The sequence below is a fragment of the Euprymna scolopes genome, chromosome 5, assembly GCF_053919585.1.
Source record: "Euprymna scolopes isolate OS-2025 chromosome 5, ASM5391958v1, whole genome shotgun sequence".
NCBI lineage: Eukaryota > Metazoa > Mollusca > Cephalopoda > Sepiida > Sepiolidae > Euprymna > Euprymna scolopes.
In genome coordinates, this window is record NC_136486.1 from 46,010,655 (window position 1) to 46,032,860 (window position 22,206).

Sequence of the window (22,206 nt, forward strand, 5' to 3'; positions counted from 1 at the left end):
TGTAAAAAAAAACAACAAAAAAAAAAAAAAACTAGTTTCTTTACGTCACAAGTGTCACGCGCATACATGAATTCCATCGCTAACATAACATACTGACCCAATTGGTCACGGTAGTCTAGTATTTCTTATAGGTCAATCGCAATCTAACCAGTACCAACTCCGACCCTATCGCCAGAATGTTGCATCTGTATGATTGTTATGCAAGTACCTATATTAGACCTACTCCAACAAAATGGGTGCACCTCTGAAGCCCCTACGTAAATACGCCTTAGTAACATGGGTGGGAGCAAATTTACTCCCTTAACTGTAGAGGTAAGCGTTGCCGAAAGCTGTTTTTTTAAAATAGTTTTCTTATTCCTCCTTCACGTTTAGAATTATCCCTGTCAGTAAACTATGTCTCAGAATGTACCAATATGAAGTAATATAAATATAATTTTCATAAACATCTTGATACAAACCTGATTCATAATAGTTCATATATGTTCGGTTTAAATGTGCGTTGTTTGGTTTCAACCTTAGAAAAATATCGCTGAAAGACTATAATATTTCTATAGAGTTATCTCCTTAGAGTAGGTAGTAATAGTCATACTTGATAGAGAGTCCATCCAGCCAAAAAGAACACCTCCACTTCCTTGTGGAATATTAACATGTGAGAAAGTCTTCAGGAGTAAAGCCTATAAAATCCGGATTGGAGCTCCGCGTAATCAACAATGCTATTCTACCTGTACCTGCGACGGTGTTGGTTCCAAATTTTTCAACCCTACTTTTCCTTTAGATAAAAAAAAACGACTAAAAGTAAATAATTGTTATTTATTACTTGGTAGATAGACTGCCCTTTATATTACACCGCATGGGTAAGCCTCAAAATGATACAGTCATCCGGATTCTGTCCGACGGAGACATATCATTGCTATTAACTTCTTTACATAATGCAAACTTGCAAAGATTTCAATGGCCAGATGTCAGCACGCAGATGGCGCTGTAGCTCTGGACTTTCCGATATTCCTGCAGAAATGAAGAGTAAAACACAATTCTTTAAAAGGTAATAGCAATAAACAGCTAAGAAAAGTGCAATATATAAATATAGATAGTGCGGAGCGATAAAATCGTCGCCTTAGAAAGGAGAGCATGATTCGATTTTCTTTGTTGCAGACCATCTACTAGTTAGCAAGTTGTGTACAGATCGGAAGAGCCATGGTAGCCTTCTATTATGTATGAATGTGAGACAATGTTCAACAAACCGGATCGGAGATGCGCCGCTGTACAAATCATGCTCTCTACTAATCTAAGTTATAAAAACATGACTATTTCCAGCACCCTCAAAATGTAACGTCGGATTGCCAGGCACAACAGGGGCGTGAAAAGGCTGATGAAAACAAAGATTCAGCCACGATTATGGCATTTGGTGTAGTTTCAAACAAAGGTCACGACATACACCATATATCATCGAAGTCGGCTTCAAAGTCAACACCAAAGTGTACCTATATATGCTAAAGTGTGTGGCGATCTTTAATTCCGTTGCTGCTGTCAGACCCTGAGTGTGACAGCAGTCCAACTATATACGCGCTTGGCTTTTAAGTCCAACAATATACACGCTTGGCTTCAGGTGTGCTAATACTTTGCATTTTTCTTCCACTGCTCTCCCTCCTCCCCCGACTTGAACCTTCTGGACAAGTTTGTTTGGTAATGAATCGAGAACATCACCAAGATGACCGCCTAAAACACCAAAGCTAGCCTATTTATTGTTTATTAAACACTTACAAGCCTCCACCCCTTGGAAAAACTTCAAATTAACTACGAAAATCGCCATTTTTACACATTTGAAAATAATGTCTGAAACGCGCGTAAACGATGTCAATGACTTAAAAACAGTATTACAATGATCCAAAAATAATTCTCAATGACAAACCAAGATACAGAATAATAAAATAATGTTAAAAATACACATTGTTGGTGACTACTCCCTTATTTAAATATATATATATATATATGTATATATATGAATTGAAAAGATATCTACATCTTATACTTACCTCATTTGCATATTACATTAAGAACAATCCATTCTGCCATTTAGCCTGATGAATAGACCCGGTTGATGATGAATAGATCCAGTTTAATTGCTCCAATTAGAGATAGTAATAAACATATTTATTGATTTATTTAATTGTTTTTTTATTTAATTATTATTTCATTTAATATCTCTCTTAACCATTAATAGCTGACAAAAGATTCGTTTACAGCAGAGAGTAAGTTTATTTACTTCAGCTATGAGAGTAAATTTCCTTGTAAAGACTGAGGTATATTTCGCGTTTGATTTTCATAGACCAAGGTAGATGTGATATATGTTTCCTTAAATAAAACTCGGAGTCGATTTCGTAAAAGTTAGGGAACTCGATCGATCTTACGTAGTATGTGGCTAATGTTTACACCGACAATATGTGTCGACCAGTATACTCCGGGTATATACAGCTAGAATATATATATATATATATATATATATATATATATATATATATATATATATATATATATATATATTGTATACAAAAAGTTTTGGATAGGATAGGCCATTGATACCGTTGTTTTCGAACCCGATGATTAGGGACCGTTTTAGGTATACGTATGAAGCTCTCTTCAGTAAATACTAATCCCACCACTATGCTTGGCTTAAGCCATATATCGAATATAAGTATTGGTTGAAGAGAGCGTCATATAGGTATCCAAAGCGGGCCCTGATTATCGGATGTGAAACCGACGGTACCGATGGCTTTTCCTATCTAAAAATTTGTATGAACAAAATATACATAATAGGCTCTTATTATCGGGTTTTCCTTATAATTGAGCACTCTGCTGGATTCCTTTTTGGATATATATATATATATATATATATATATATATATATATATAAGAACAAGTAGTTAATAAAACATAATAAAACACTTTGAAAAAGCTTTAAAACATATTTAATTTTTAAAAAAAGAAAGGAAGCAGAAAATAAGAAGATAGTCCATAATCCCCAGAGTTTCGAAAAATACTTTTTTTCTCATCAGAGATTAGGATTTAGAAATATGCGGAATGTGATTTTGCTTGCAAAAGTATTTAATGAAACTACAAGTCGTAGATCTTACTTGGTAACAAATAGTGAAGTAGAGAAAATATATACCCACATATATATAATATATATATGCATATATATATATATATGTGTATATATATGTATATATATATATATATAATACGTACTATAGAAAATATTTCAAATAATACTGCGAAATAACATTTTAATGGGTAAGACGTACAATGTCCGTGCGTAGACTATAATAAAAACAACGTTTAGTGATAAGAATGCTAGAAAAAATAATCTCGCCGAGTGTCTTGTTGGCTTGTGCAGTTATCGACTTGGACGCTTACGTCAGATTACTAGTTTTCGATTTCCTCGCGGTATTGGTTAATGATTTCCCATGAGAGCCAGGCATATTTCACCACCCTTTTCTCCGACAGACACTTTAGACATATCAAATCAATCAGAGAAAGTATCTATGCTTATTTTCCAAGCAGAAATAAATGAAGTGTCTTCAAGATTGCATCATTATAACGGGTCGGAGAATTTTTGGGTTCGAAAGCAAATTAAAAAACAAAATCGTAAAGTTCATTAACCTCACTATTATTTAACGGCGTTAATCAGGAAAGAGTTGTTGTTGATCATCTTTTTGTTATGGTGCATGGAAAAATAAATCCTAGAATAGCAATACACTTATAGAATCATGTATGTTTTCTAATAAACACTGAGAAGTCATAAACATTGACAATTTACACACAATGATTTATAACTGAGAAAGAAAATTCACAATGAAACAAATTCGACGTAGTATTTTAATTATCACAAAGAGATGCAATAACTAGAATATGTAAGCCAGTAGTTTCTTCTGTTGTAGAATCGTTGATTGACTTTTAAAATCAAATACACATGCAATACGTTTAAAACCAAATTAAAACATATTATCATGAAAATAAACAAACATTAATTTGTTTAAAATTGATATTAGGAGAATATTCGCTAACTTCAGAATTTCATACGGATGTATTTCTTTTTCCCAGCCATTTGTTCATTTTAAAAAATATCGCGTTGTAATCTGGCTTTAAAACGTATATCATACGTATATTATTTTAAAAATCAATCAGCGCTTCTATCAGAGAAAACTTGACTGACTTTTTTATCACGTACGCCAAGTGTTTTCTTACCCCATTTCAAACTAATTTCAAAATAACACCGAACAAAGACCAAAAATCGGACTCGTTACCAACAAGTTTACTTCAGTTTATCATTATGGCGAAAAGAAAAAAGTACAAAACTCTGAATATGGTGTATATCGCCGAAATAATATGTTCAAACTAATAATCATAGTCCAATATTTATAATATTGAATTTTAATTAAACTTGCAAAACTATTTAATACGATTGTTTTAACATACAGTATGTATATATACACCTATATTTAGGTGTATGAATATGTTTAATCCCTAACAGAAATGTCGCATTAGCAAAAAAAAAAAACAAAAAAAAAACAAAACAAAAAAAAAGAATATAAAAAAAAATATAAAGTGTATAATTTTAAAGAAGGGAATTATCTGACTCAAGGTTGAGATTGCTTTATTGATTTCATATTTTGTCAAACGGGAAACACTAAAAATATTCTTTGTGTTTTTCTTTTTGAATAAATTGTGAAAGTTCATTAATTTAATGAGATATCCATGTACATTATATATATATATATATATATATATATATATATATATATTTCCAGTACATACATGCATACATGAACACACACACACACACGCATATACATATATGCATATATATATATATATATATGCATATATATATATATATATCTGTGTGCGTTTTTCGGTAAAATATTTTTTCAATATAATTTGACATTTCGTGTATACTAATCCTATTAATTTCAATACTGATTATCAGTAATAAATAACAATATTATATATATATATATATATATATATATATATATATATATATATGTATACATATATTCATTCCTTACTAAATAAATTATTTCAGTAATTTAAAAAACTCGTCACCTTTTTTACAGATATGTTTCGCTAGGCATAACAAACAGTTATTATATAAATATTGTATTCTTTTCCCATATACACTTCGGAAATAATATACTTTTTTTTTGCTTAGAAATATATGTAAATGAGTGTCGTTGACGAAAAATATCGGGAGAAGATCCGACATCACGTATTTATGAAAGATTTTAGGAATTATGCGTAAAGCTATTCGTTAGTTTGCGAATATATTTGATCGGCAGGAGCTCATTAATCTCCACCTTTCTGGTTTATCCAAACGAGAAATCGGCCGCTGGATTAAATGTGATGCGAAAATGGTAGAATAGACGCCGGCAGTATTCGTGATGCCCCTAAATCTGGTTGTACTAGCGTAACTTCTTAGAGGGAAGATATCAAGATCCGCAGCCTGAGAAACAAATTTAAAACGGCTCCCAATATCCAACAACAGTGGAATCTTGTGAAAAAGTGCTTTCTTTCTACTGTCAAGAACAAATAAAAGGGATTTAATTTGCGAAAATATGCTGCAAGACGCAACCCAATGATTTCTGTAAAGAACGGATTGCGCCGTCTTGACTTCGTCAGATGCTATGACGATCATAACGCTCCACATTGATTAAAAGTGCTTTTTAGCGGCGAAAGCAAGTTCTGTAGTCGAGGTAGTACGTCCCTGGAAGGACAGAGGAAGAATTTATTCCTAGGTACTTAGTCTCAACGCTGCAAGCTTGTGAAGGTTCAGTTTTGGCGTGGGACATTATTAGTACCAATGGCAACGGCCCTATAGTTCGCTTGCAAGATCGAATCATGTAGATCCTGTACATTAATATGTTGACTGAGCATTTCTGCCTTACTTTTGTGTGAATTTAAATGCATAATCCCATCTTCATACAAGATAATTTTCCCATTCACACACTGGCAATGTCAAGAGGTTCTTGGACGAGCATGGTATTCCGCGTTTGGATTTGCCTGCACAATCTTCAAACCTCAATCCTATTGAAAACTTATGGCATTACTTCAAGCAACAGCTACGCAATGATAAAATTTCAAATGTGGAAGAATGCTGTACAAAAATTTAAGAAAAGTGGGATGCCCTTTCACCGGAGTATTGCTGCAGTCTATTTAAAAAAGTGGCAAAAGATTGCAGGCTGTGAAATTGCAGAAGAACTATGCTACTAAATATTAACAAGATCATTGCGTCTCTGTTGTATTTGTGCTGCATTAATGTCCTAAAGTTACATTTAAATAATAATTTTCCATTGTGCGGACTTTCTTTTTGCCTCCTTAATTTAAAGTTTTTTTTTAATTGAAGTGAAGACTAGAACATTTCAATAAAATGTCAAATATGATAAGTAAAATTATAGAAGAATAAAAGGCCTATAAAATGAGGTGTAGTTTGTTTAAAGTTACATTAAATTTAGCAATACTTTACGGTTTTTGAAAAAAAAAAATTAAGTGCGGACTGTCCTCTTGCCACCCAGGCTTCTATAAATTTGGTCTATTTTGTGTACTGATATTTATAGTGAAACGTTTTTTTCTATTTATTCTTAAAAAAAATCAACTTTCTTATATATGGTTTGTGGAATGGCATTCACTAGCAAAATATCTAGCTAATTAGCTTATCCTCATAAGCATTCGTTTTAATTAATTTCCTATAATTTTTTTTCGCTTTCTCATGGGAGGATCTTTAGTAAACTATTATTAATGCAGATATTCTACATGATATATAAGTGTGTAATATTTGCATAAATAGATTGTAGTAAACACAAACAATTTTCCATGTTTACCTTGGAAACTCGGTACAAAAGTGTAAACATTTTTAAACAAAATGAAATTTGGCCGGTGAAAGCCAAACGACGACATTAAGAATGTGCATGCATAACGTAGTAGCTATTGACTCAGGTCTGTATGTCTAGGCTCGCAGCAGAATTATCTTCATAGCTCAGTCAATTACGGCAGAGGAAGTAATAAATCCTAAGCAAAACGTTTTGATTTCAAATCACGGTGTTTGCGCACCAGTCATTGTTAATTTTGTTTTAGAATCATTACTATATATTAAGGCCAATGTAATATAAGAATAAATACAACAACTGCAGTAATGAAAATATTATAATTTTGCGTATTTTATGATCAGCCAATGCCGGACCTTCTGCTATTATTATATATATATATATATATATATATATATATATATATATATATATATATATATATATATATATATGCATCTATATATGTGTATATAAATGTATTTTTATGTGTATACATGTATATATAAGTATATATATTTATATATATATAATATACATGTGCATATATAATATGTAATAATATATATATAAATATTATATATATGTATATATACATATATGTATATATCTATATATCTATATATCCATATATATATCTATATATATATAATATGCATCTATATATATGTATATATATATATATGTATTTTTATGTGTATACATGTATATATAATTTCATTCCTTACTAAATAAATTATTTCAGTAATTTAAAAAACTCGTCACCTTTTTTACATGTATTTTTATGTGTATACATGTATATATAAGTATATATATTTATATATATATAATATACATGTGCATATATAATATGTAATAATATATATATAAATATTATATATATGTATATATACATATATGTATATATCTATATATCTATATATCCATATATATATATATATATCTATATATATATATAATATGCATCTATATATATGTATATATATATGTATTTTTTATGTATATACATGTATATATATATATATAAGTATATATATATTTATATATATAATATACATGTGCATATATAATATGTGATAATATATATATAAATATTATATATATGTATATATACATATATGTATATATCTATATATCTATATATATATATATCTATCTCTCTCTCTCTCTCTCTCTCTATATATATATATATATATATATATATATATATATATATATATATATATATATATATATATATAATACAGGATGCGTTACGGGATGCAGGTGTTTTTAGAACGCTCATTGCCCTCTTTGAGCAAGGAATAGAAAGTGAGGGAGGAAGGTAGTCTTTAATTGTGATGTTTGTTCTTAATTGTTTAGCTGTTGCCGTATACTTTGTTTTACTTAGGTATTGTTTTTTATTGCTTTTTTTAAAAAGATCATTGCCATCATGCTATCGTGGAGTCGTGAACACTGTGGGTTTCTGTCTTTGACATTTACGTGGAAAATGGTGAATCAGTGAAAAAACAACGCGTTTTTAAGCCCAGAGTCGATAATGATAGCCACGGTAATGTAACATCCGCAATACAATTCTTAGTTTTATTAGCGGGCTAAGAATGACCGTTTATTATTGAAAACCAAATCACCCGGCCCTGCCAGAACCGTCAGAACAGCAGGAAATCATACGGAGTTCCATGCCCTCTACTAAGCGACCCTCTGCAGAAATCGGAATATGTCAGTTTACTGTGCAGAGTATCTTACACAAAACCTAGTCTTTTAGGGATACAAAATTGTAACTGCCTAACAATTGAATTCGCGAAATTACCAACAACGTTTGTTTTTTTGGCCAAACAATGTTTGACAATTTTGAAGAAAACACGCATTTGTCCCTAATACTGAGTGATGAAGCATAATCTCACCCCAGTGGTATATTTTACAAGCAAAACAACGATACTGTGTTTCAGAAAATCCTCGTGAATTAGATCGGCGACCACTATACAGTCCAAAAGTGAGTGCTGTGAGTGCTTTGGGAAAGTTCGAGATTTTTGGTCCATCTTTGTCAAGAGACAGCGATATTTACTTCAGACCGCTATATTCAAATGTTTTAAATCAGTTTCCTTCCTGAGTTTCGCAGATAACAACTCAAATACATGTAGGGTGTCTATATATATATATATATATATATATATATATATATATATATATATATATATATATATATATATATGACATGATTAGGTAATGTAGTTTTGACATCAGTCATCGATGCTTTTGCTGTATAAGGTGTGGCCAATGTTTTTTTTTTAACAAAATGAAGCCACACCTCGTACATAAAAAGCATATGTTGGGGAATTCTTGGAAAAATTTAAATGCAAAAATTATTTTGGCAGACACCATTGTATTTTCATGGATATCTGGGTGTAAATTTGAATTCATGCGTGATAGCAATTCCATGATGCTCAGCTGAACATGAATTCTAAGATATATTTACTGATTCCTTTCTTTACATTCTATGCTGACTAACCTGTTTTTGTCCGTCCCCATAAGTAAAAAAGAGGTATTCATTTCTAACAATATTTTCTCTTATTCAGTATTGAACACTTTATCTTCCCATCTTTTAAGACCTTATCCTCTAGTTGAATTTTCTCCTAGATAAAGTGGTGTCCATTAGTAATATAAATAAGAAAGTATTTTTTCTACAAACAACTGGTTCGATTGTTAAGTAACTGATAGCAAAATCTATCGTGCAGAGTTAATTCTGTCAAAAATTAACCACCAGCCTCTTTCTACAGAACAAGGTCCAAAAGAATCTCTTATGTGTCGAATAATAAACAAAGATCTACTTCATCATGCGAAATCGCATCGTTGTGTTTGTTTGATATCTACCTTAACTTGATGTGCCTCGTCGAACTTGTTAAACTCTCTCAGTGTATATACCGTTAATGTACTGGACAGCAATGAATATGCCACACCTAAACTATGATGCCGGAAAGTATTTTAGTCTTAAAACTTCTACTTCGAACTGCTAGATGTTAGTATTTTCTGTCAGGTTACTAATTCTTCGCAACTAGTTTTAAAGACTTGTAGTCGCTAATACTACAGTTTAAAAATACCCATTTTCAGGTAAATGTTCGTAAAACAACCTTTAATCTGAAAACCTTCTTTTACATCTACCACGTGTAGAATTTTAATTAGCAATGACTGACGAGGACGTGAAAACCATACGTAAAATTGAAATTGTGCTGTATGATGTTACTCAAATGTAAATGCGGTTTAAGAATCATAACCTGAATAATTTATGCAATATCATTATAATGCAGCTTATTTGAATCCGTTATTTCCACCTGACATGAATACAATGATCACTTCATTTAAAACGGCGATACTTTACAATTTCTGACGGTGCTCTTGTCCATAATGTTTTTTTTTTTATTAATTACTTTTTGTAAGACAAGCAATTAATTTGGATAATAATATGAAGAGATAAAAACCGCTCATGCCTGACAATGCAAATGTAAATGGAATTTTGGACATGTAATTTTATTTTTATGAATCGTAGTTTCATTCTCCGTATGACAATTGCGTTATTATTGGGGAACACGTGCCAGGCGAAGCAATTTAAAAAAAGAAACACACCGTAAAACTTATAAAACAAAATTTATCCGTATATTAATTCATACGTTCGCTTGCATTGTAATTCATTTCTGCATGTGATTAATTTTGAGTATCCATTAAAACAAATTAATATATTCTAAATTAGCTGAATGAAGTACCATCTTCGAGCAAACCGAAATATTGTAATAGGAAATCATAGCGGGGCCATAGTGCATTACTTGCCACTGGCCACTTATTGTAGGTATAAAACAACAGTCAGCCGACCCCCATCATTTTTCACCTAGAAGCAATGCATCTAACCTATCAACCTTCCATACTAGCTGTAATCAGCTAGTGACAGACACCTACGTATTTCTCTCTCTACATTTTGCTTTCTCTCGCTTCTTCCAGAAGAAAATTAAAGAGAAAGGTTAAGGCATTTAGAAACAAGCAGAGCCATTTCTACGTCGAAGAGTATACAGACCACTAAGTCATTTATTAAAAAACAAACAAACAGCAGAACTGAAACATTTATAGTGAGATTAAAAAGAAAATCCAGGTCTGGGAGCTGTTTTCACAGACTTCCGGCCATGTTTAAATTCGCGATGCCAGCGTTTTACAAGCTCATATGATGGGGCATTATGACAATCAGTCTATTTCATTTCATCAAAAGTCTCCTGTGGTGTGCCTCCTTTCAAATACAAACACCGGATCACTGCTCGACATTCAACAGGCTCCATTTTACACCTGACTCAGTTCAAACACCTGTAAAAGAGAAAGCGTAATCAGTTCAAAGCTGTAATTTGCCACATAACCTGTAGAGATATAAATCATTGCACATGCAAATTTTCAGCTAGATCCGACAACTGAAAGTGGGTCAGAGACATTACTTATTGCACGCCCCTCGTATTGTACTGTTTATATGCGCAAGTTTGTTATTTACTTTCTTGCAATTAGATGATTTGTATATTAGTAATAAAATTGGATCTGGTGTTCAATTTTTTCTATATATATTTATACTTTTTTTGGTAGTCATATTTTGCTTCCATTTGATACTTTTACTTTTCTCTTTCTTTCCTCCAATTTGTCCTAGGCTTCTTACTAAATCTTTTTTCCCCTTCTCGTTATGATTGTTCTCCATATATTTTCGTTGTTTTTTTGTTATTATCTTAATATTTCCCTTTGTCCTTTTGTTCGCCTTTCTTGTTTTATTTTTACTGTTGCATATCTTTTTTTTTCCGCAGCCGACTCCCCACCCCCCTTAAACTTCTCTTTTTCCTACAAAATATTGTTCGTCTCCAACTTTGTTTTATTTCTTGCTCTTATATTTTGCCTTCTTCCTTGTTTTCGTGTTTTTCATTTTTCTGTATATTCTTCTGGACCCTACTTCTGTTTCTTTTTTCTTTTTCGTTTTCGTTTTTCTTTTTCTACTTTGTTTCGTTATCGATAACGAAATCCGATCAAATGAACAGTATTGAAAATCACTGAACGAGCAATAAACTACAAGAAAATCGAGTAATTTGCAATTTCAAATTAAAATTAATGACGAAATCGAACTACAACTGTCGTCGTCACGCTTCGACAACCAATTGTCTTTCCAACCGAATACATTTTCTCATTCACTGGACTTTTGTCATTTAGAAACTATTTTCTGCACTTTTAATTATTTTAATTTATCAACATTAAAATATATAAAGATACAATCAACACTGAAATAAAGTCCATGGCTATATTAATTTATTTAACAAAAACGTGAGGAATTATTAGAATTGCCAAATCTGGAAATCAGGATTTTGATATGTAGTAGATTTTTGACAGTTTTTATAACTAAAATACTATATTAAAATAGGTCGGCACTATATATAATATAAATATCACACACACATATATATATATATATATATATATATATATATATATATATATATATATATATAACTACTTCATTTACTTACATAAATTTAATATACGAAAGTATAGATTTATGCGTAAACTTTAAGTATTCACTTTAAAAGTGCTCAATACGTAGGTAGAGCTAGTTAGTAATTTATATAATATATATGGCGATTAAACTACACTGAATATTCTGCGTTTCATCCACTATAAGATTCGTCAGGCTTAGGCGCATAAGCCTGACGAATCCTATAGTGGATGAAACGCAGAATATTCAGTGTAGCTTAATCGCTATATACATTTTATAAATTACTATATATATATATATATATATATATATATATATATATATATATATATATATATATATATTATTTAATTGGAATTCATTATTTAGATGGGTATTATTTATTAATCCACTTTATTACAGACTATTATCCTCATCTTTCTTAGATGTTGTTTCCGGACCCGTGGCGCAGTTGATAGAGACGTTGAATCTCTACAGTTCCAGATGGGAATTGTCTGGAGATAGCGGTTTCAATTTTACTCAGAGGTTTGCTTGGCCAAAAACGTGTTGAGACGACACCAACTATGACTGACAGTGATTGCTGAGAATGCAGTTAGGAGATTCAGAGTTCCTATTCCGTCGCGGTTACCACTTGACGAAGGCAAAATGAAATAGTTGGCGGAAATGTCGTAAAACATCACTTAAAAAAGATGCGGATAATAGTCCGCATAAAATAGATTAATAAATCTCACATGTATGTTATAATGTGTGTGTGTATGTATGTATGTATGTATGTATGTATGTGTGTATGTATGCCTAAAATTTCCGACTGTAGCGACACATTTTCACGACATCGATATCATTTTGTAGTTCGACCCTTCGGACGATAAACATCGTAGAATTGGCTTAAAACATTAATTCTTCATCCTCAACGGGGGCATTTTCTACAAGAAGGGGCCGTTTTTTTCCCCGATGTTTTCGAAAGTCATCCCCTCTTTTAGGTTGAATAGCCTTAATTTAAACCTTCGTCACTTCCGGTTTTGCGATCGACGCAACGGCAAAGACTTCACCATTTTTATTCACGTTTTTTTCCCTCCTTCACGGTATAGGTTTGAGGCTTTTTGCCTACTACCCCCCCCCTTTTTGTTGTTTTTGCTCAACTCACGCCTCCAAACACCCGAACAATGCCGGGCACCCAGACTCGTATAATATAAATTTGGAACATTCGACTTAATACGTCAACCGTTATATGTTGGTATGAAATTATATAAATCACGATTAAAATTGTGAGGGCAAAGCTAGCTTTTCAGATATAAAGAAATGACAAAAACGTTATTTATGTCAGACAGGAAAATATCCAGGCGGGCATTTTGGTAGATTAAACAAAAAAGTGTATTCGCAAGAATATGTAACAGAAGTACGCATCATTATTCCGGGGGCTAAACTGTCACGAATCTCTGCCATTAGTTACTTCCCTTCTATCACATGAAGATGTGACACAAGATCGAAAGGTACAGAGAATCTATTCAACTTTCTTAGTCTCCTGGTCTTTGAAAAATTCGCTCTGCAACCTTGTCAACGGCTCCTGATTAGGGCGCCTTTTGCAGTAAGCAATAACCCAACTCCACCCAAAAATATGGTGGAAAGGCCTGGGGATGTAAGCTTCCGATGACTACTGAGAACAAATGCCTCTGCTAGCCAATTAAATGGTCATGGAAATTATATTTTTCGAGATTGGAATCTCGATTCCTACGTATCAGTGATCGGAACGAGTTGCCGAACGAGCAGCACAAATGAGTGTCTAATAATGTATCAGGTTTGACTGTATTCATAATCTATGTGTTAAGTCATTACATCTGAAATAGTTATATATGAAATAGTTGTAGTCTAATTACAATTTTCCATTCTTCTTTAGCTTTCATTTTAATCTTAGAGTTATTTAATATTCCAGAACGTTTTCGTTTTTTCGTCTAATTTTTCTTATTCGATATTATATTCTTATTATTCCGTCAATAGGTAGTCTGTATATTACGCTTCGAAAAAGGCTAAATAACATTTTTGAAGGTCAAACTGTTCTCGAAGAAAAGTACCCATTTTCAATCCTGGACAAAATACAAGTGCCTTTCCTTTGATGAAGCCTCGTTTTTAATAGCGTAATAATGCCCTATGATTAATGGTGTAATGTATTGATAGTGGACTTTCAAGTAATTCCTACCTGCCGTCGTTCTTCAACAGAAAAGACTCCAATGAATCTTTGCGTAAAAAAGGAGATATTTTAGAAATCAGGGCAAAAAATCATTTTCTGGCAAAGATAAATTAAAATTGTATTTCAAATTGTGGAGCGTTTGTGTTGAACTATGTAGTAGATTATCGCTTTCCGAGTATTTATTTGAAATTATAAACTTTGATACACGATTAAATTCTCATCGCCTTATTGCAACAGCTGTGATCCATCGATTGGTATTTTCTGAAAGTTAAGATCAAATGATTCTGCTCCACCTTAATTCCAATACTCTCCATACACTTCCTGGATAAAGCTCTATTTTTACCTAATACTTGCATTGAGACTCGATGTTGACTGGGATTGAATGATGATCTATGAATATTTTACACTCTTATATTTTATTGTCTTCGAAATCCATGAAATTTACAGGGTGGAAGCTTCACATTCTTCTATGCAATAACTTAGCCTAAATCATATGTTATTTTGAAACATAGAGCTCTCTAGCATCACCTGTTCTCATCTGAGGTTAGTCCATATGAATATAAAAACATTATCGCGTATAGCATATTTGCGTTTCCGTAGAAAGTAGTTTGCTTGCCTACACCTGGAAAGGTTCCATTTGTAAATTTTCATCGCTTAATAGAAATATAACGTACTGTTTCTTTTATAAAATGATTTTATATAAACTTATTTCCAGTTAGCGAAAAAAAACATTAAGAAATTTTTGTGCGGAATTTTTACCTACAGATCACGCCATACAAAAAAAAAACATAAAAAAAAAAAAAAAAAACGCACTACATGTCCAGGTCTTATAAAATTATTTGAATTTAATAAAAAAAGAAGAAGAAATTTACCTTCGCAGTTTGAACCTACACACTGCGTCATGCAAAACAACAACAACGATAACAACAACAACAACAACAACAACAACAAAAAACCCTATGAACTTACCCACAGTAGAATTTTCACCGCCCGTTTTTCTGTTATTGTTTCTAAGCGACAACATGGCAAAACAGCTTTACCGCCGATAGATAAATTATAATAACTGTTTCGCTTATCGATTATCGGTAATTATCGGAGGTATTCTGAGATAAAACTTAACTCAGATCACTCCCAGACTTCTACACTAAAGTTCTGTAAATGTCATAGAACATTTGTTCAGCCGTTTCAAAGTATATGAGGAACGAACTCACAGAGAGAGAGCGAGAGAGAGAGAGCGTGGTATTTATATAATAGCAGAGCTCATTATTATCATTAGTAGTAGTATTAGTAATCGCAGTTGTGGTACTAGCGGTAATAGTAGTAGTTGTGTCAGCGATTAAGTACAGCGATTAAGAATATCTAGGAATGACTACCGAACATGAGACGGTGCCACAGAACGGTTAAACCGTATCTCTGTTCTTATATGATATATCGTGAAGCAGTCTGAACTTTCGTTATTGCTCGCCGATGTTCGTGCCAGATTTATGGATTAACTTCATTGATGAGATCCAAAGGCAATAACTAGGACTGTGGCGAATTTGCCTTGGATTTTCGAAATATGAGGAACGGGCACAAAGGCGACAGGACCGTTTTCAACTTCCGGTGATTAATGGCAGAAATAAAAGCAGATTAAAGATTAAGATTTTAATCAGAAATTGCCGAGCTGGGAAAATGGGCCATGTAGGATAATCGTTATTCGTTATGCTGGACATCTTGAAAAGACGTCATTGAGTAATAAAACGAGGTTAATCAGGTTATGGCTGAACGTAAGATTTATTGAACAAGAGTTCCTTGATCAGATTGCAATTTTATAGAAACACTAGCCAGGAGCACGCCGTTGCCCGGTCGTAGAATACGCTTAAATATGATATTTTTACACATTACTTATTTATTATTATGGGCCCGATTATGTATACATTCTTTTATTTTAACCAATATAAAGTGCGGATTTTTTAAGTATAAAACTATGACTTGGAGCCATCAGCTAAAAAGAAACCGAAACATAGAGCTCTCTAGCATCACCTGTTCTGATCTGAGGGTAGTCCATATGAATATAAAAACATTATCGCGTATAGCATATTTGCGTTTCCGTAGAAAGTATTTTGCTTGCCTACACCCGGAAAGGTTCCATTTGTAAATTTTCATCGCTTAATAGAAATGTAACGTACTGTTTCTTTTATAAAATGATTTCATAAAAACTTATTTCCAGTTAGCGAAAAAAAAAACATTAAGAAATTTTTGTGCGGAATTTTTACCTAGAGATCACGCCATACAAAAAACAAAAAACATAAAAAAAACAAAAAAGAAACACTACATGTCCAGGTCTTATAAAATTATTTGCATTTAATAAAAAATTTTGCTAATTCCTATCCTTTGATGAGGAGGAACGTATTTCTTCGAAACACCGCACATTAAGGACTATCCATTTATCAAGTGTTTCCTTTTCAGATTAAATATGTTTTTAACTCTTTTTCAATGTGTTTTTTAACATGTGGTATTAGCCATTTGCTCATATATATATATATATATATATATATATATATATATATATATATATATATATGTATATATAGTTGTCAGTTAAATCCCCGGCAAGGAAAATATACTAACCTAGCCGTATTGATATGTTGCGATACTACGAACAGTACCATATGTGGATAACTAGATATTTTAAGGCCCCGTCCCGTCGTAAACGTAGTTCATGAAGTTCACCAGCTACTAAATTTGCTATAGGCTCACTGTGTGTTTGTTTTTAAATAAACAATCATATTCGAACACTCTAAAGCGGTGGGTGACCGTTTATGTAAATTGGATATTTATTGAGGTAATTTCCGAGCACCGGTCCGATTGGCTAGTAGATAGGACTGCCGACTATTAACGCGATGGCCGTAGGTTCAACCATTTCACTTTTAATTCTCATTTTCGCTACTTCACATTTTTACTGCAACACCTGAAGATGATTCGTGGACGAATCGAAAGCGTTCATGACAGCAACAATCATGGAACGTTTATTAATATTTTTTTTATTTTGATATAAAAAAAGAGTATACGGAAAACCGAAAAAAAAAAAAAAGAATTATAAAGCAAAGTGCCTCCGTTGCCTTTAATAATATTTGCTTGAATATATATATATATATATATATATATATATATATATATATATATATATATATACCCATATACACACACAAACATACATACTTCTCCCTAGTGTAGAATATACTTAAATATAAGGTTTTACGTTGTCCACATTTCGTACATTATTCCTCCCGCGAAAGAGCGGGGCACAAAATGTTTTAAATAATAATAATAATAATAATAATAATAATAATAATAATAATAATAATAATAATAATAATAATAATAGAATAACAATTAAAAAGACTTTCGCTGGCGAGAAGTACTATTCCCCGTAATCAGTGCTTTTGAAATTTTCATCTCTATTTTTCTCGTATATGTACTGAATACTTCTTAATGAAACATATATAAAATATGCTCCTTATTTAATTTTTAAGATTTTCTATTCCGAATGATGGTTAAAAAATTGAATCTAAAATGTTATTTTAAAGTTTTTTTTTTTTTAATTCAAATTTTCTCATTATTTAGACCTATGTTACAACGGGGGAGTTGTGGTGTGAGGAGATATACAACCTGAGATAGAGAGAAGGAAAGTTTTAAAATATAATCTTAAAAAGATAAGATACAAGTTAGAAAATCATTTCATCTAAGGTATGAAAATTGTTAAACAAAATATTTTTACTCTAGGCTTTAAAAATAAAGGTACAAGATTACATTTGAAATTTATTTATCTTCAAAGTACACTTTTATAAATTTTACAAAGTACGGTATAAAAATTTAATTTAAATTGAATCAAATAATTACCTTGGGTTTATTTTATGTAATGTACATTTTGTTGCAATTTAAAAACGTTATCTATCATCTAGCAATTAATGATATAGATATAAAATTTTCAATGTTTTTGCAACAGTGCACTTTGAATATAAATAACTTTCAAATTGAGTCTTGTACTTTATTTTTAAAACCTATAGTAAAAAACATGTTGTTTAACAATTGTCATGCCTTGGGTGAAATTATTTTCTTACTTGCATTATTATTAATGCGTGCTTTACAAAGTAATCCAAAAGTGTATTTGAATATCTTCAACTCTAATGGAACTGAAAGCAAATCCGTAGCATTCAAAGTTGGTTAATATTGAGGATTTTTAAGGTGCGTTCTATCTAATCAAATTCCTGATTTATGTATTCCCTGCTGCAACTTCTCTGAGGGCTCTAAAATGAAAGCACACTTATACTACCTCTTTTCAATTAATCATTGTGATGTGTGTAGAAATGTATATAATAATTTCTATTAGTTATTTTACGACGGACCTTAAAACATAGTTCGTTATTATTATGATTTATTAGATGGGTGTCTAGAAAAGATATGGACTTATTTTTTCTCTCTAAATAATAACCTACTAAGTTTTAGGTTCCATTGCAAAGAAACTAATGTAATGCACAATATTATTCACAGAAACATATCTACTCAGTATTAATATTATTATATCGTTAATGGAGGAATTAAAGGATTGGTAACAAATAAAGTGAATTCAAATATATCCATCTAATGAAGTAACCATACGAAAGAAAATTGGAGGATCTATAAATTTACGTAAAACATGTTTTCGAGCACTTTTAAAACATATGTTTTCTCCATTTATTTATCCGATATTTAAAAGGTTTCAAATAAAATCCAAGATAAGGTGATTTCAGTAGTTTATTTTAAGATTCGATTCCATATGCTTAACAAGTTGAACATTTATAAAAAACAACAACTAATAAATGTAACAAGGTAGGCGACTATTTGATTCTTGACAGACGTGCATTTTTCTTACCAAAGATGTTACTAGTTCTTTTTATTTTTAAATATTTTGAGCGAGACTATCCAATCTTATGTTGCGGCATGAAGTAGACATGTTGGTTTTTACATCATTTTTTATATAGAAATAATGATATGAAAAACACACAGATAATAACAGTTCAAATACTTATAAACTTTGGAAATCTAAAGTCGATTAAACATTTATATTATCATAGTAAATATAAAATTGGTAAGTATTTATTTCCGGGACTCTTTTTGTGGTATAGGAAAAGGTCCACTTTGCTTGTAAGTAAGAAACACATTAGATGAGTAAAAATGTCATTAGATAGACCGAGATTCGAACCTTGTACGCAAGGTTCAGAAATAGGGTCAGAAATGGAATATAGAATGTTCAATTCAATATAAAATAGTAGATATGTTTGAGTAAAAGGAACTTTGATTGTTCAATTCTTTTTTTATAAAAACTCAATTAAAATAAGGTCAGTTACAAGAACGAACAATAGCAAATTAAAAACATATTGAAAAATGACTTAGGTGGAAAATAGGTTAGTAAGAATTCTTTGTCTGCAGACGTGTGCGAACCACGCATGTTCAGGCCATGTTGATCGATCACGTTTTTGAATATGCGTATGGCGTCATGGCAAAAATCAATTCTTAATATAATAGACAGAGTTGGAGACAGAGTTAGACAGAGTTGAAGAGAGAGTTGGAGACGGGCAGACAGCATTGAGGACAGGAAACAGTCTAGCAGGGTCGGTCGGAAAGGGTCCCTTTGAAAGCGTGGGAGGAAGTTTTAATCATGTAATCGACTTTGAATTCCTGGATGTCATCATCATTGCGTCTGGTCAAATGTAATAAAAGAACACATCATATTTTGTAACAGCTATCTTGTGTCATGTTTCTACCAAACTGAAGGTAATGTGAAATAATAGTTAATATGAACTGTGTGTCCTCTCATTTTATATGAACTTCTTCCCACTCATCATCTTTATAATGAACTCTGTGTATAAACCGCAATCTTCTAAGTCAACCTTTTTTGACCCATGGACCCCTTTTCCCTTCTTTCTTTTCTTGGTGGGCCCCCTTATAATTTTTAGTCATAAAACAATATTCTGTTTCTGAATATAATTTGTTGAGCTTTTAATAAACAAATAAATATTATATAATTAAACTTTTTTTTAAAATGAAAACTGATTTAATGCAAATAAAGTATTTTACAACAATTATAATAATGAAAACTTGATTAACGCGAAGTGTTTTTTGTGTTTTTGTAAATTCACGTAATGGAATTAATGTATGTGTGTGTGTGTGTGTGTGTGTGTGTGTGTGTGTGTGTGGTTTTGGTACTTATGCGGGATACGGGCTGTGCTATTTTGTAGATAGGATTTTTAAGTTATACTCAATTTTTACGGTATGTTTTGTTCCATTAAATTGTTAGGTGAATGTACATACATCTCAACCTTTTCCCGGCTATCGCCCCCAAAAGCTATTTTTGACTTAAGTTAATTCATAATCGCCTCCAAGAATAAATAATAACAAATATTGTAATTATGACTAACCAACACTAGAAACATTTTGTACATGCAAATGGAAAACAAATTAATTAAAAATAATTTTATTGCAAATTTACAAGAAATGTAGAGAGTCTTACTAGTGTGAGCCCTGAGATTCGTGATGTTTCGCTAAAAATTCAATGTCAGGTTTAATATTACTCAAGCAGATACGAATATCTCCACAAGAAATAATGTCAAATCTGTTTCGTTCCTTCTGTAAAATGTGATTCACAGCGCTGAATCGAGTTTCGACAAGATATGATGTTGGGAAACACAAAAGGATTTTCGACGTTTGTGACCACAAATTTGGATACAGTGATTTTACAGTGTTTGATGGCCAAAATGCACACAAAGTTTCTCTCTTGAACTTGATTTGCAATTCATCATTGCATTTTATCTCGATGATTTCCTCCTGGATATTTTCGTGTGCACTGAGAGGATCACAATCGAATGGGTCAATCATCCATGGCTCAATAGTGAAGTCAAATAAATCGGAAAATCTGATTTCTAGATCATTTTTCATGGCTGAAAGATGGTTACAATGAATAACAATGTCATTTTCACATAAGTCGATTTCCGCTAATTCGTGTATATTATCAAATTGCCTTCGTTTTAAATTAATTTGAAACATATTAAGTTTTTCAACAAAAACTCTCATCACCCATTTACAGTCTATCAGGGTTATCATTTTTCCTTGCAGCAGAAGAGAGACTTCATTTAACTTACGGAAGATCCAACTAAGATAGTGTATATTTTTCTTTTGAACTTGAATTTCGATAGCTAAGTCTGACTGTCCTTTTGTTTGTAGGAATACAACTATTGCATTAAATAAGTTTACCAATCTTTGCAAACAGTTGCCTTTTGATAGCCACCGGACATCGGTATGCAAAAGGAATCTTATATATTGTTCGTCAGTATCAACACAAAATTTTCGAAAAAGACGGTCACATTTACTGTTAGATTTGATTTTGTTTATTGTTTTTATAACAGTATTCATTGACTGATTTAGAATAGGGCTTAAATTTTTGGCCATGAGTTGATGCCTATGTAGCACACAGTGTATAACTAAAATATCGGGGCACAGCTTTTTCAAAAAAAGAAATTAATCCTCTGTGTCTTCCCACCATCAGTAGCACTTGAAACTAAATTTTTAGTATATGGAATATCTTTTTCTTCAAAAAAAGTTTTCACAGCAGAAAATATGGAAGCGCCTGTAGTGTCAGTCTCCAA

The 22,206-nt window shown here is 31.8% G+C and overlaps 1 protein-coding gene across 1 annotated transcript; it reads right to left on the reverse strand.

Annotated features, from left to right (window-relative positions):
• Positions 1 to 922: 922 nt before the first annotated feature.
• Positions 923 to 21,664, reverse strand: LOC145276577 (protein FAM200C-like). Its single transcript, XM_080127772.1, has 2 exons — positions 21,136 to 21,664; positions 923 to 1,005 (listed from the first exon to the last, which is right to left on the reverse strand). The coding sequence occupies exons 1-2, from the start codon at positions 21,662 to 21,664 to the stop codon at positions 923 to 925; spliced, it is 612 nt and encodes a 203-aa protein (XP_079983898.1).
• Positions 21,665 to 22,206: the final 542 nt, after the last annotated feature.